The 14,850-nt window shown below is 55.7% G+C and overlaps 1 protein-coding gene across 1 annotated transcript; it reads left to right on the top strand.

The window, feature by feature from the left end:
- Positions 1 to 255: 255 nt before the first annotated feature.
- Positions 256 to 14,607, top strand: MPP1 (MAGUK p55 scaffold protein 1). The gene is made up of 12 exons (XM_072336265.1): positions 256 to 492; positions 4,749 to 4,892; positions 5,109 to 5,187; positions 6,069 to 6,154; positions 6,660 to 6,728; positions 9,047 to 9,243; positions 9,632 to 9,738; positions 10,314 to 10,394; positions 10,834 to 10,914; positions 11,390 to 11,592; positions 11,859 to 11,933; positions 13,345 to 14,607. Exons 1-12 carry the CDS (start codon positions 385 to 387, stop codon positions 13,519 to 13,521), a joined length of 1,407 nt encoding a protein of 468 aa, XP_072192366.1. The 5' UTR covers positions 256 to 384; the 3' UTR covers positions 13,522 to 14,607.
- The last annotated feature ends 243 nt before the right edge of the window (positions 14,608 to 14,850 follow it).

The raw sequence follows: 14,850 nt of genomic DNA, 5'->3' as shown, positions 1-14,850 counted from the left end.
ACAGCACCGCACCGACTGGCTTTGGGTCACCTCCTGCTTGGTAAGCCCTTGGATAACGAGTCGCTCGGGGCACAACACGCGGCCCAGCGCCTCTCGGGGCCGCCGAGCAGGTCAGATCAGCAGCCCCACCGCCGAGGGCCGCCCCCGCGCTCTTAGCGGCCCGGCCCCAATCCCGGCCTGCCGCCGCGGCCCTGCCCGGCCCTGCCCGGCCCCGTGGCTCCGCCCGGCGCGCCGCCGCCAGCCCGTCCTCCTCCCGCCCCGTGCCGGGCGGAGCGTGCGGTCCCCGCGGCGCTGCTGGAGCCGGACTGGTGCGGCGGTGCCGGGCCGCTCTGCTGGAGCCAGCGGAACCGGCTGCGGCTGCTGGCGGCGCGCTGGGCCGGGGGGATGACGCTCAAATCGGGCCGCGGCGGCGGCGGTGGAAGCGGCAGCATGAGGACGGCGCTGTCCGACCTCTACCTGGAGCACCTGCTGCAGAACCGGGCCAAGCCCGAGGTGAGCCCCGAGCGCCCGGCGAACCCGCCGAGGCCCCGCGTCTCCCGGTCGGCCCCGAGGCCGCGGCGGGCCCGGCCTGCCCGGGAACCGGCTGAGCGGGGCTGGGGGCGGGGAGGGAGCTCAGCATCCTGCCCGTGTGCTTGTTTTGCTGCGAAGTTGTAGCTGGTCTGAGCTGGAAGCGGGAGCGGAACGGGCTCCGGGAGTGCGACAGGAACACCGGGCCGGGCAGCGCGGGGACATTCCTCTGCTGTCCTTTGGGGTGAAGGGAGAAGGGCAGAGCAGCAGCCCGCGGCTGAGCCGTGCTGTCCGCCTGGGGAAGGGGTTTCCTTGCTGCCTCTGAAAGCAGACGGGAGATTCCCACCGAGCGGTGCTGCTTTCAGCCCATCCGGGACATCCAAGGGATGTTTGTCCGGTCTGGCCCGTACTGGTGGTTTGTTTGTGTGCTTTTTATGGCTCAGCGCTGGCAGAGTGTTGCAAATAATAAATAGAAGAAGCATTTAGAGCAAGTGCTGCTGAGAGGAGCTCTGCATCCATCCCTGTGCGTGCCTGGAGCAGGGATAAATCAATCCCCCAAGCAGTGCGGTGTGGAGAACTCAGAAGCTGGCCTACAGGTTCCCACTACCAAGATGCCCTCGTTCCAGTTGGGGTACAGGGGAAGGTGACCAGCTGGGGTTTGCTTGGGAGCTGTTAGTGTAGGGCTGGCATCCAGCTGGGTTGCGTGTCTGTTTGTGTGTGCTCATTCCTGGCCACGCAGGGTGACAGGGACGTGGCAGCAGTTCTCAGGGCTCTGGGTCAGGCTGGCTGCTTCCCAGCTCAGATCATACAGAGGTTCCTCTTCCTGCCGCTCCTGATGCGGCAGGGATCCCAAACCTCATGAGTGGAGGCAGAGACAACAAGCAGAAGTGCAGGAGGCTGCAGCCCTCTTCCCTTCAGCCCTGCCACGTGCCTGCCTGGCTTTTCTTTATCTATTAATGGCAAATAGAGATTTGCCAGGGAGATGTGGGCTTTGCTCCCAGCGGTGCTGCTGGCTTGCAGGGTGACCTTGGGCATGGCACCTAATCTGCTGTGACTCGGTTCTCCAGCTGTAAAATGGGCAGTGGGTCTGTTGGTTGGGAGCAGGGCCCTTCTCAGAGCTGGGGGTGCGGAGGGGACAGTGTGTGACCCCATGGCAGCATCACATGGCATCAAACCAGTGCCATTTCCAGCTGTGGTCTGAAATGACTGTGGGTGAAAATAGTGGTTGGGAGCTGAGCAAAACTCCTCCTGGGTTTGATCAAAATAAACGATGGGGGTGTATGGCTGGCTTCGGCTCTTTAATCGTGAATGCAGTTTGTGCTGTTCCAGACTGTGTGGCTGCAGGGAAAACGCCACGTAGAAGGCAGGGAATGGAGTGGCTGTGCTGCTCCTCAAAGCCCCATCTATTTACTGACTGTCCTTCAGAGGTGGCAGGTTTCATTAACACACCTGGAAGGCTGCATCGGCCTTCCATGGTAGGAGAGCTGCGTCTCAGCAAAACTGATGGGGCTGCTTGGGAAGGTGGCCCTTCTCTATCACAGCACTCAGTGAGCTGCAGTGAGAGCAGCATCTTCTGCCCCCCCACAGCCGCTTGTGTTCTTCCTGCTCCTCCGTTCCACATCCCCTGTGACCTGTTGATGCAGCTGTGCCTTTTCCTTGTTTCTGTAGCATAATTTTGTTTGATTTGTTTGTTTTCTTTTTAAAATGGACCGTTTTACTGGAAGAGGTCTCGAGTGAGGTCTGCTCCAGGCTGACCTGAATGAGCAGCACCCTCAGACCAGCATGAATTACTACTAGATGACTACATGCCCACTGCTCCCCGCGTTTTTTATTTGCTAGTCTGCTTTTGTGTGTTGCTGCGTTTTTTAGGCACTCCAGTGCATGCATTTTCTGCTCGGTGGTAATGCTCTCAGGTAGGATGAGAAGCTGCTGAGCCAGCACCAAGCAGAGCAGATCCAGGTTGAGCCACTCCAGGGCAGGGACGTGCCCAAGGCTCGTGTCCTGGCCTTGCCTGCACACCCACAGTGATTATGTCCAGATGAAAGGTGATGGCGCTGGAGGGAGCTGGAGTTTTGCTGTTTGCCATAGCTGGGGCTGTTCTGCCCTCCTGTCTCTCTCTGTGCTGCTGGGCTTTGAGGGCCCAACCAGCAAACCTTTCTCCGTGTGCTCTCCATGTGCTCTTCTGAGACCACCTGATACCGAAATCCCCTGGTGAGGACAGCAAGGAGAGCCCAGGAGCCAAGCCTCCAAGTGTGCCCTTTGCACCAGGGCGCTGCTTCCCTCAGGTGCTGCTTCACTCTCCTCTAAATGAGGGTTAATGTTTGATTTCTAGCCTTCTGACCCAAGTCATTCCATGATTCCCCCAGCAGTTTGCAGCCCAGCCCAGCAGCAGGAGCAGCCCAGGAGGGCGACACTGACCCTGCCCAGGATTCTCGTCAAGGGTTGCTTCCCTCTCACTGCATTCCCTGCTAGCACGTGTGGTCCTGAGGGCTGGTGTCCTCCCCTCACCCCTGAGCCTCTTGCAGAAGAGGAAAAAGTTGGGCTGTGCCTTCATGGCTGTGGAGCCAGTGGCTGTGCCTTCCTGCACCTCCATGGCCTGGCTGAGCCCAAGGCTGTGTGGAGCTGACGTTAGCTGCGGTGCTGGCTCCTGGCAGCATGCACAGATGCTTCCTGTGGAGCAGTGAGTAAGTAGCAGGGGCTGGCCTGTGTCCAGCACGGCTGCAAAGCCTCCAGAGGTCACAGACTGAGCAGGCCAGGAGCGTGACAGCTTCTGGGAGAGTTCATGGAAGGCAACACTGGCAGACAGCTTGTGCGCACTGAGCGTGAGCTGCGCATCTCCCACCTCCTGAACCCTTCTGGTCAGTGCTGGGACTGTCATGTGCAACCCCAACTATGAGTCAGGCATGCCTCCATAGCTGCCCAGCAGCCACTCGGTGCAGTCACTTTGGGGATGGAGGGGCTGTGCCCAGGGTCCCTGGAGGACCCTTCTGGGTCAGAGCTGCCATTGAGTGACCGGGGGCTGTCTGTGGTGATAAGGCTTGCTCTCCAGGGCAGCCGGGGTGACACTGGTGCTGTGTCAGCGTCGAGGGCTGGGTGTTTTCTCCAGCTCTCAGCAAAATGCAAAGGTCAGGGCTGGGAGGCTCAGCAGGGACGGGAACTCCCAGCCGTGGAGCAGGCTCTGCCATGTCCTGGGTCAGCAGGCTTTGCTGAGCCTGGGGTTTGAGGCTGGGGATTGTGTGGTGTAATGCTTTCCCAAGGCACGAAGGAGATAAGTGCGATCTGTGCTGACTCAGATCACCTCAGAGGCACTTTGGCCTCGAGCAGGGCTGGAGGAGTTTGTTCACTTCCTCCTCCTTGCACCCACTCATCAAGAACAAAGAGCTGAGAGCACCATCAGGACTGGATCCTGCCTGCTAGCTGCTCACCTCGTTGGGGCTGACAAGATGTGAGCTCTTTTGCCCTGTGAGCCACTGGCACTGCTCTGGGCTGTGATTCAGCCTCCTCCTGCTCCGTGGTTAAGCCATTGGCAGCCAGAGATAGTGTGTGATGTTGCCTTTTTGCCCTGAGGAGGAGGCTGTTGGGCTCTGTCAGAAGTAGCTTAGAAGTATGAAAGTGTATCACACATCCTTGCTGGTGCTGCACAGTGCACACAGCTCCCTCTTTCCTTGTCCCTTTCTGCCAATGCCCGTCCTGGTACAGCCACAGGCTCTGTCACCCCTGGCCCATGGGGACGTGGCTCTGCACCGTGCTGGTTGCCCATTGACCTAGATGAAGAAAAGCAGGGATTGCAAACTGAGCAAGAGCAGAGCCTGATCCCAGTGCTGTCCCTGTTCCTTGGGGGTGAGTCCCATACTGCTCTGTTGGCTCTGAAGCTGTCCTGGGCTGTGTGCTCTGCAATGAGCTGGTGTTGGGCTGAGTGCTGCTGTGACACACAGCAGTGTTTGGGACCTGCTGCTGCAGAAGATGACCAGCTGTGGACTCCTGACTTCTGGCACCTGTAGCTTTCCCAGACTTTTCTTGCCTCCTGTATTTCCCAAGCTGGAAAACTACTGATCAAGCCCACATATGCATCTTCAAGGGCGAAACTTTTGTGCTCTTTGTCTGTCCTTGCTCTCGCTGTCCTCTCTTCCAGTACATGGTTCTCTGCTCTCCCTGCTGTGTCCGGAATGCTAACACTGCCAAGTGGCTCAGCCCCACGCAGGTGGAGCCCCTAAACCCCACTCTCTGTTTTGCCCTGACAGGCCATTACTCAGGCCCCGAATGCTATGACTGAGGACATTTACACCAATGGCTCTGCCACCCTGGGCAGCCCTTCCCACAGCAACAGCCGTGAGGTGCGGAAGATCCGCCTGGTCCAGTTTGAGAAAGTGACAGAGGAGCCCATGGTGAGAGCTGGCAAGATCCCCAAAGCTGGTGGCATCCAGGGGGGCGGAGGGCAGGTAGAGCTGTGCCAATGGGTTGGCCCTGGGGGAGGCAGGAGATTGCTGGAGCATCGGCCATGGGAAGAGGGTGCTGGATGCTGCCTGGGATCTGGAGTGAGCCCCATCAGCGGGTGATGCCCGGTGCCAAGAGGAGCAGTCATGGATTTTCCTGTCTTCCAGGGAATCACGCTGAAGCTCAATGATAAGCAGAGCTGTATGGTGGCCAGGATCTTCCACGGGGGCATGATACACAGACAAGGTAACAAGCCAGCTTTTCCCTATGACATGGGTGTCTGTGTCCTTTCCTCCACCAGGAATATGTCAGGAACTCAGGACTCATCTCTCTGCATGGCTGGCATGTTAAATGCACTGGAGGCTTTAGGGAGAAATGAAGGGTTGGGGGCAGGGCTCTCCCAAAAAGGAACTTGAGACCCATCTGTCTCCGTCCCGTGATGGGGTGACTGTAACTGGAGAAGGACCATGCCCCAGAGACTGTGGGGGAAACTCTTCCTGTTCCTAAAGTGCACAGATGGGGCAGGCTTGCTGTGGATTGGCTCTGCAAATCAAACCAAAGGGCCAAAAGAAATTAATAGGTGCCATTTTGTGATTATGGTTCTTGCCAAGGGAGCGTTGAATGAGATGTTCTGTGCTTAGAAGAAGATGCCCATTTTCCAGCCTTGGGTCCAAATGGGAAGTCTCAGCTTACCCCTGCCAAAATAACCCAGGAGCTGTTCCAGTAATGCTGCTGGAGCCTGATTTAGCAGTATATCTGAGGCTGCAATCTGGCTGGATATATTAACTGAAAACACACAAAGTCAAGAATGCCTTGTGTTCAAGGGCCCTGAAAGGAGACAGTCGTTTGGCTTCAGGTGAACCTTGGGGTTGGACTTGAATAACTCTGGAACAAGTGACTTGACCAGTGTAGATAACCTGATGACCTTCAGAGTGGACAAAGTGTGTGTGTGGGGTGGCGGGTGCAGAATTCATTCCCCTTGTGCCTCAGGGGTAGGTGATGTGTGCAGCTCCACAAGTGCTGCTCAAACTAGCATCGTGGTGACTGGGTTACAGCCTGCCCTGGGTGTCAGGAGTGAGTAGCTTTTGTCCAGTCCTGCATTTTCATGTTTCTCCCATTACTGACAGGCTCCCTTCACGTGGGTGATGAGATCATAGAAATCAATGGGCAGAGTGTGAGCAACCACTCGGTTGACCAGCTGCAGAAGATGCTGGTAGGTATTTGTATTTGGCAGGACTGTTCCCAAGGAATGACCCCTTTGCCTGCAGAAATGCGTGTTGGCTGAGCATTAACTCCTACCTATACACCAGAGCCAACATCACTGCTTGTGGCAGGAGCTGGGGCTGCCATCCTGGGGTGCTGTACTATGGCTAAGTGCTCAGCCCCTCCGCACAGTGTCTTGTCTTTGCCTCCTGAGAAGGACAGTTGACCCTGGGGTCCCCACTGAGTTTCCAGATGTGCTCATTGTTATAGAATACGTAGGATTTGTGAAGAAGGAGCAAGGGTCCAGCACAGAGAGAAAGCTGGAGGGAAACATTTCCATCATGCTGTCCAAATGGGCCTGTCCTGTCAAGCTCCTTGCTGGGGCTGCTGGGCTGGAGATGGTTTATTCTGGTGATGCTTGGCAGTGCCTTGCTCTGTGCACAGGCTGCTGCTCTTGGGCTGCATCCAGGTTTATGTCCTCCAACTCTTCTTTCTCCCCTTCCTTTGTTCACTAGAAAGAAACCCAGGGGATGGTCTCAATAAAAGTCATTCCCAACCAGCAAAGCCGCCTCCCTGCTCTCCAGGTAAGTGCAGCTTCCAGACCCGTGGCTGTGGGGCCGGGTGGGACCAGAGCAAACCATGGGGGTTGGTGCTGGTCTGGCTGTCCCCTTCCCTAAGCTGCTGAAGGAGAAAGGGACCTGGCCTGTGCAAATGAGCAGATGTATAAACCAGATGTGTGTGTAGAAGCATGCGCCAGATGTACATGTGTGCAGTGTTTGGTAATGCAAAAGCAGTTGTGTGCGTGCATCAGGAAGCACAAGAGCCTCCTGTTCCTTGTGAGCACTGCCATTACAGAGCTGTGCAGCCACTTCTCTTCTACGGGGTGATGGCAGAGCCTCCAGGTGCAGCACAGGGCACATGCCCACACCATCACTGATGCTTAATGCCTCAGCTGCAGGGCAAATGACGTAGCTCTGTCTGCTGCCAGCACGTTGGTAGGAACCGTTAGCGGTGAGCAAGTGGGAGGAAGGAAGTGGTGGGGGAGAGGAAGAGAGCTTCTGCTGCCACTGCATGGGAAGGGGTGACACACTGTGGCAGGGGATGACATGTTCCGGTGGGTGCACTTGGCTGGTTTTGTCTTTGGAGCTCTGCTTTGGTTGAAGTGTTCAGGATGGCCGGGAAGGCTGGGATGCCTGGGATGTCAGGTATACTGACCTGCTCCAGGTGCAGGAGCAGAGCCCAGCATGGCCCCTCCATTGAGGACAGGCAGGAATGGGAAAGGAGCTCAGGGGAGAGTAGGGGGCAGGGTCCCCAGCATGTTGGGGGTGCATGGATATGCTCAGGGAGCCTGTGCCCTCCTTCCTCCATCCACCAGAGGAGCTGAAGTCTCTAGTTGTGGTAGCAAGTAAAAACTGCCTTTATTCCCTCTTAGCCCTCACTGTCCTTGTTCCAGCTCAGCCAACCTTGCACGTGTTTGTGTATTAAGTGCTGGCCCTATCTGCCTTCCCTGTTGGCCAGGCCAGCTCAGCACCTGGAGAGAACTTACCTCTGACAAAAAGCACATGGCTGCTGGCTCACCTGCACCTGCTCCGGGTTCAGAGAAGGACATGGGGACAAACCCTTGCCCAGCAACAACTGCTGTACTCCCTTTCATTGCATCTGGGCTCCCAGGAAGCACAGGTCATATTGTGCCTGTGCCTCTGCTTGTTGCAATCCCCTGCTGGGAGCAAAGTAACTCCAGGTTTTGTTTCTTCTCCTCTGTCCCCATGTTCATCTTAATTTCACATTGTGACAGGTAAGATGGAGCAGGTCCCAGCACGATGCCCTGGGCAAACAGCACCCCAAGCCAGCCCCACTTGGCCACACAGCTTGGCAGCTGGCAGTTTGAGGCCAGCCACAGACCTCCTGGGACAATTCTACTTGGAAGGATCCTAATAAGAAGCACTGAGTGCTCAGGTCTCTTAGGGTCACTGCCAACTGCAGGCTATAGACTATAAACAGTAGCACTCCATATGCTGGATCCTTCTTGGTATTTCAACTTCCAGCCCTAGAAATGGGGTTGGCAGGTGTTTGGCAAATAGTCTGCGCTGGGAGCTGACCCAGGGCGATGTCTGAAGGTAACTCTTGTTGGTAGGGTCTTTCCAAATGAGGAGTCACCTGGCTATGTCTAGCCAGGGGCACCAGGGCTGAAGGAGAGGGCTCCAGGCAGGTGCCTGGGCAGTGCTTGCTGCATGTCCCTCATGTGCTTGTGTTGACGACCATCTTCCTGGCACTGGGGAGTGCTTTCAAAACAAGCGTCAGTCTTGAGCAGGTGGCTGGATGGATCCTGGAAGGACATTCCATTTTTGTTGTTTTCCTTGAGAGGTCTCATGGCACAGTGTGATCCATGTGCTCTGCTTTTCTGGCAGCAAAAGAGAACCATGTTTGTGTCCTGTTGGCCCCGTGCGTCTGGCAGATCACAGCAGCATTGCTGGAGGAACGTACTGTGGGGAAGTTGTTTTGATATGGTCCAAGGACAGCATGGTCTGTCCTACCCGGGGAGGACCTGAGCGCAGATGTGTGCTGTACCTTCCTCCCAGGGAGAGGTGATACTGAAGAGCCAGGACAGTCTCAGGCAGGGATAGATGTGACACGGTGCTCTGGGCTAGCACAAGGCCCCGTGCCATGCAGGGCTGCCCTGCTTGCTCCTGGCTGCTCACTGCAGAGCCCAGGACTGCCAATGGGCTACACGGACAGAGATTGAGCACCAGCTGCAGGGCACACAGTCCTGCAGGGCACACAGTCCTGCAGGGAGGCAGCAGTTCTTTCACCAGCTCCTATTGCTCAGCTGGTGCTGTAAGATGCAGTATGGAGTCAGGAGCTAGATATGGCCATACTGATCCCAGCCCTTTCTCTCTTTCAGATGTTCATGAGGGCGCAGTTTGACTATGACCCCAAAAAAGACAACCTGATCCCCTGCAAGGAAGCAGGGCTGAAGTTCCAGACAGGTGACGTGATTCAGATCATCAACAAGGATGACAGCAACTGGTGGCAGGGCCGTGTGGAAGGCTCCAGTACTGAGTCGGCAGGACTCATCCCTTCCCCTGAACTGCAGGAGTGGTAAGTCCCTTTGCAGGAAATCCCAGCCTGGGCATGAGATGCCACATGCCCATCTCATGGCTTTGGTGCATGGAGGTCCTGTGTCATGCATGGCAAGCGTTAGGTGCGTTCTGACAAGATCTGAGCTGTCTCACCATGGCTGCCGTGACCCATCACAGCCCTGCATAAGGATGTGGTTGCTGGGTTTGGTTGGAAGTGTTGGATCTGGGGCTCGGTGACCATGTTGGGTAGTACCAGTGCCACTGTGCTGGGAAAGGAGGCACGCCTCACCTCATCTGCTCCAGGATGAGTCTTTGTTTTCCCAGCAGTCACCCCACTGCATGTGTGAGGGATGATCCCGCTGCTCCCCAGGGCCCCCAAACACAGTGGTGTTATTCTCTCTTGGCAGGCGTGTGGCGAGTGTCACCCAATCCAGTCAGAGCGAAGCCCAGAGCTGCAGCCCCTTCGGGAAGAAAAAGAAGTACAAAGATAAATACCTGGCCAAGCACAGCTCAAGTAAGTGTAAGCAGGGTGCTGGGCCCCCAAATCCTGCAGGCTGCCAAACGCGGGACAGGCGCTGGCCCTGCACAGCCAGCAGCAGTGTCACTTTTGGGGCACATGCCTGTCATCTGCTTGCTTAAACCCCGTGCTAAGCAGTGCTTGGCCTGCTCCAGGACAGCAAAGGCAGTGGCCTGAGGACATGCTGGCTCCTAGCCCAACCTACAGCTCTGACCGATGGCAAACAAGGCCATAAATCAGTGAGATAAATAAAGCTTCCCCAGCAACAAGCTCTCTGTAACTTCCCACTGCCTCCCCACCCGGCCCCAGGGTCCTACTGCCCTGAGCAGAAACAAAGTGAGAAAACATCTAACTCCTTTAGAGGCTGCTAGTCCAGCCTCTCAGCACCACACATATGCCATGTACTGGTTGCTGCTGGGGCTGGTGCTCTTTCCCAGGCCAGACAAGCAGAGCTCAAGTCCATCTTGATTGCTCCCTAGATTTTGCTGAAGGATCTGGCCTTGCTCCAGCATGCACAGTCCTATCTTGTAGCTGAGACAGCTCTAAGTACTCTTATTTCTCCTTCACTGCAGTTTTTGACCAGCTGGATGTAGTTTCATACGAGGAGGTGGTGAGGCTGCCTGCCTTCAAGAGGAAGACACTGGTGCTCATAGGTAGGTCCTTCCCCTGTCCTCCTGCATGTGGTAGGGGCTGTGGGGAACCAGGGCTGAGACAGCACTGCCCTTCAAAAGCTGGTAAGCACTGGGGAGCAGTTTCTTCTACCTGCAGCGATTGCCAGGAAGGGTGATATCTGCCATGTGGCACTGTGCATGTGGTCTGGCACCTGCACTCCAGTGCTGAGGAGTTATTTCAGGAGAGTTTCTGGCTCTTGAATGTCCTTATGGTCTGTGCAGCTGCACCAAAGCCAGCACTTCCATGCTGAGAGTGCAGTTTCTGGTGGAGTTCCTGATCTAAGCAGCCCAGCCTGCAGGCACCTGCGAGTGCACTTAGGGCAGGGAGACCCTCCTCCAGGGCTGGAAAACACCACAGATGGTTGCACCTTCTCTTGGACACTCCTCAGCCCAGCTCATGTCTACCCCTCTTTTCCTGTAGGGGCCAGTGGAGTGGGTCGCAGCCACATCAAGAGTGCTCTGCTCAGCAACAACCCTGAGAAGTTCATGTATCCCCCGCCATGTAAGTAACCACAGTCGGGTGAGGGCATGCAGCACTACCCCTGTACATTTCCTCACCTCCTCCTCAAGTCACCAGGTGGGATGGGAGGTGGGGAGATGTTCTTCCAGTACCATGAACCTTTGATGGTATGGGGCACCAGACAAAGCCCTGCAGGGTCTTCCTGCCTCCTACTCCATGGGCTGAACCTAGTCAGAGATGGCTGGGCTGCTGCTGCTCATGTTGCAGACATCCTGTCCCCATCCCAGTGCAGCACCTCGCAGCTCTCCTCACACTGGCCACGTTGCCTACTTGTCCCATTTAGGATGGAATTCCAGTGGGGTTGATGAGCCTCATCTTGAGATACATAGGTCTTCTGTGCTCCTCTTTGCTCTAGCCCCATGCTCACAAAGGGTCCATAGAACCCCCAGGTTGGCTCCCTGACCTCCTGGAGGTCAGCACCTGGCTGAAGGCATCGTGCATTTTTCTCCCTCTGCAGATACCACGCGCCCCCAGAAGAAGAATGAGGTGGATGGGAAGGACTACTACTTTGTTTCCACTGAGGAGATGACCCGGGACATCTCAGCCAATGAGTTCCTGGAGTTTGGAAGCTACCAGGGAAACATGTTTGGCACCAAGTTTGAAACAGTGCACAAGATCCACCAGCAGGACAAAGTCGCTATTTTAGACATTGAACCCCAGGTAGGAAGCAGGGAAGTGGTGGGCAGAACGGGGACTGCTGCAGGCTGGACAACCCTTGTGTGGGCTGTGACCATCCCCGCACACCTGCCCTTCCCCAGGCTGTACCATTGCCCTTACATTGCCTTACTACCCCCAAGCTCAGGGCTCCACTGCCCCTTCAGCCCACTGTTGCACCACAGGCACCAGTGAATCTTGGCTGGGGGAAGTAGGGGTGGCCGCCCACCAGCTTGCCATGTTCTGATGACTGCACTCTGCTCTCTCTCCAGACCCTGAAGATTGTCCGCACGGCAGAACTCTCCCCATTCATAGTCTTCATTGCCCCAACAGACAAGGCAGAGGAGGTAGGTTGACGCAGTGGTGGCTGCAGCTCTCCAGCATGGGGCAGGGGGTGGTAAGGAGCTCAGGGTGGACAAAGCCACCTTGTAGCAGCCCAGGACTCTCTTCCTAGCTCTATAGTGAGAATCAGCTTCTTCATGTTCAAATTGGTTTCAGTGGTCCAGGATAGTAGTGAAACTTTATCAGCCCAGACCCAAGAAACAGGACTTGGGGATTCCTGCAGCCTTAGGCTCTCTACTGTAGGGAGTTCCCCAGCAAACCCCATCCCTGGAGGAGCACAGTCAGTCCCGAACATGTAGCTGGGTGCACAGCCCAGCACCAAGGGCCATCTCTAGCTGCAGCAGTGCTGCAGAGCAGTAACACATACCCTGCCATCAGCTGTGCAAGTGGGACACACAAACAGCAGAGCGTTTCATTCTTTAGCTCATGTAGATGCTCATCCCTCTGAAATTAGGATGAAGCAGCACTAATGCTGCAGTTAGCTCACACAGCGCTGAGCACAAAGCTCTTGGCTGCATCATTCTGTTTCCCAGAGACAGAACAGTTCTGCCTCTCTGCTGTGTTATCTCCACCAGGGGAAGAGGGGAGAGAAGGCAAACCTGGTGCATGTCCTCCTGTATGCACAGCCAGCCAAGGCATTCTCTTCAAGCTGAGCTGGCTGAAGCCAGTAGCTGGGGGCTTCATAACGTTTACAGTACAGACAGCAGCTGGCACAAGGTATATCTGTGTAGCATCATGAAGCTATTGGAGACACATCAATATGTGGAGTGTAGTAAAGCCAGATGGAGCAGGTAGGGATGTTCTGGGCAGAAAGGGCAGCGTGGCAGCCCTCTCCTCTACTCCATGCCCCATCAACAACTGCCTGCAGTCCCAGAGCATTAACTCCTGCCGCAGTGGGCAGGGCCAGCCCTGCTGCTGCACACACTATATATAGCGAGCTGCTGCAGCTCAGGTAACTGCTCACTGGAGGGGACACAGCAGTGCCAAAATGTGACTTAGCAGAGCTCACATGACCCAGGCAAACTGCTTAGTGCTCTCCTTCTTCCACCCTGCTGACAACTGCTGAGCAACACCCAGCAGCACTGCGGTGAGCACATCCCCCCTAGGTGCAGGAGATGCAAGCAGTTCAAGCTCCAGGAGGGAGATGCCTGGAACTGGGTTTGGACTGGAGAGGGATCTTTCTGTGGGGATCCTACCTTCAGCCCAGCCTCATAATCCAGCACAAATCCACCTTAAGTTCTGTGTTGCTGCATGACAGCTCTCCTGGTCTGTTAGATGAGATGGGGCTGTTCTGTATTCTGGTACTTGGTAGCAGCTGAAGCTGTTCTGGGGATGGGACAGAGCAAACCTGTTGGGATGGGCTATGAAATCACCCTCCTCCTCGGCATTCTGAACACTGTCTCTCTTTTCTTGCAGTCGGAGGCTTTGCAGCAGCTTCGCAAGGATTCAGAGAGCATCCGGAGCCGCTATGCACACTACTTTGACCTCTCGATAGTCAACAACGGAGTGGAGGAAAGCCTCAAGCTGCTGGAGGAAGCCTTTGAGCAGGCCTGCAGCTCCCCGCAGTGGGTACCTGTCTCCTGGGTTTACTGAGGGCATCCAGCCCCCACTGCTTCCCATCGACCCATCCTGCAGCTGCGGGGAGCAGAGAAACCTCCTCAGCTTCCCCTGATCTACACTCAGCCCAACACAGCTCCCTTCCTCTGCTGCTCCATGGACACAGTTTCAATTGGTCAACACTCACAGGGTCTTCAGAATGCCCCTGCCAGGGAACGCAGGACAGAGGCTGCCCAGTGACATACGGTGCTAAGTGAGAGGTAGCAGCAGAGCCCAGGGCATCCCCACCATGCCTGCTGAGGCAAGCACAATCCTCCTGCAGCACCCAGTCCATCTTATTCTCTGCACCAGCCCTGGGGAAGCAGTACAGCAGCTGCCTTCCAGGCAGGTCTTCTGCCTCTACAAGAGCATACGTGGCCCCAAGCACATCAAATGCCTGGCAGGTATCTGTGAGGCTTCTCAGAGCACAGCAGAGCTCCTGAGCCCAAGGGCTTCCTCTCACAAACAAGGGGGAGCAGAAAAGGTAAGCGTGGGTTTGACAGGAGCACAGAGCACACCATCCCAATGCACGGCTCGTGCCTGCATTCTTAGGTTCAGGTGTTCTGATTCACCCTGTGAAAATTCTCACTGTGCAGCTTGGATTGTTACCAGCTGGCCAGAAAAACTCTGCAGCAGCTGAGCAAGGCCTATGGACCAAACCTCCGAGGGACAGTTTGATAGGTAGAGTAGATCCAACCACAAGCATCTGTTGCATGCAGTACAAACTGTGTCTCCTTCAGTGATCATCCAGGCATGTTTCCTAGAGTCCAGGCTGTCCCACACACCTTATGCTAACGTGAAACAAAAGAGTTCCTTAAGCTGGAATGTAGTGACACACAAACTCCATCACGACCAGGAAGCATCATTGTGGCTCCTGGGCAAACCATAACCATTGTAGGTGCAAGAATGTTGTGTGTGTTCAGCACTCAGCTGGGGGAAGGGGTTTAAACAAGTCTTGTGCAAGTTTTCTTTTTTTCTTTTTCAAAGAAGCCAAAAATAAAGTCTGTTGATGTGCAATAGGGACCTTCGTTCTGATCCACTGCAGGGAAACAGCGAGCAGCAATAAACACGTGCTGAAACGTTGCCAACGAGTGCTGTGTTACCTCAGGCTGTTCCCACCTCCCTGAGCTCCAGGCACCAAGGTAAGGCAGGCAGGAGCACAAAGCTCTCCAGGACAAGTAAAGCAGAAAAGCAGTTAGAATTGCAGGCACATCCCACTGGGTTTTCCCCCCAGGCACCCCTACTGAGTGCTCCATGTACCCACAGCCTGGGCATGTTTACTGCCTGCCCTCCCCCTGAGCAGACCAAGTAGTCTAAGAACTGTTC

The sequence above is a fragment of the Excalfactoria chinensis genome, chromosome 4 (genome assembly GCF_039878825.1).
Source record: "Excalfactoria chinensis isolate bCotChi1 chromosome 4, bCotChi1.hap2, whole genome shotgun sequence".
NCBI lineage: Eukaryota > Metazoa > Chordata > Aves > Galliformes > Phasianidae > Excalfactoria > Excalfactoria chinensis.
Note: the sequence above shows the minus strand (reverse complement) of the source record. Positions and strands in the feature narration are given on the sequence as shown.

What these genes read in the sequence shown, in the direction of transcription:
- MPP1 (XM_072336265.1), top strand. Translation starts at nt 385, where the DNA reads ATGACGCTCAAATCGGGCCGCGGCGGCGGCGGTGGAAGCGGCAGCATG. An exon ending in AAGTGACAGAGGAGCCCATG is followed by an intron (nt 4,893 to 5,108) that starts GTGAGAGCTGGC and finishes CCTGTCTTCCAG; the next exon opens with GGAATCACGCTGAAGCTCAA. An exon ending in CCTGGCCAAGCACAGCTCAA is followed by an intron (nt 9,739 to 10,313) that starts GTAAGTGTAAGC and finishes CCTTCACTGCAG; the next exon opens with TTTTTGACCAGCTGGATGTA.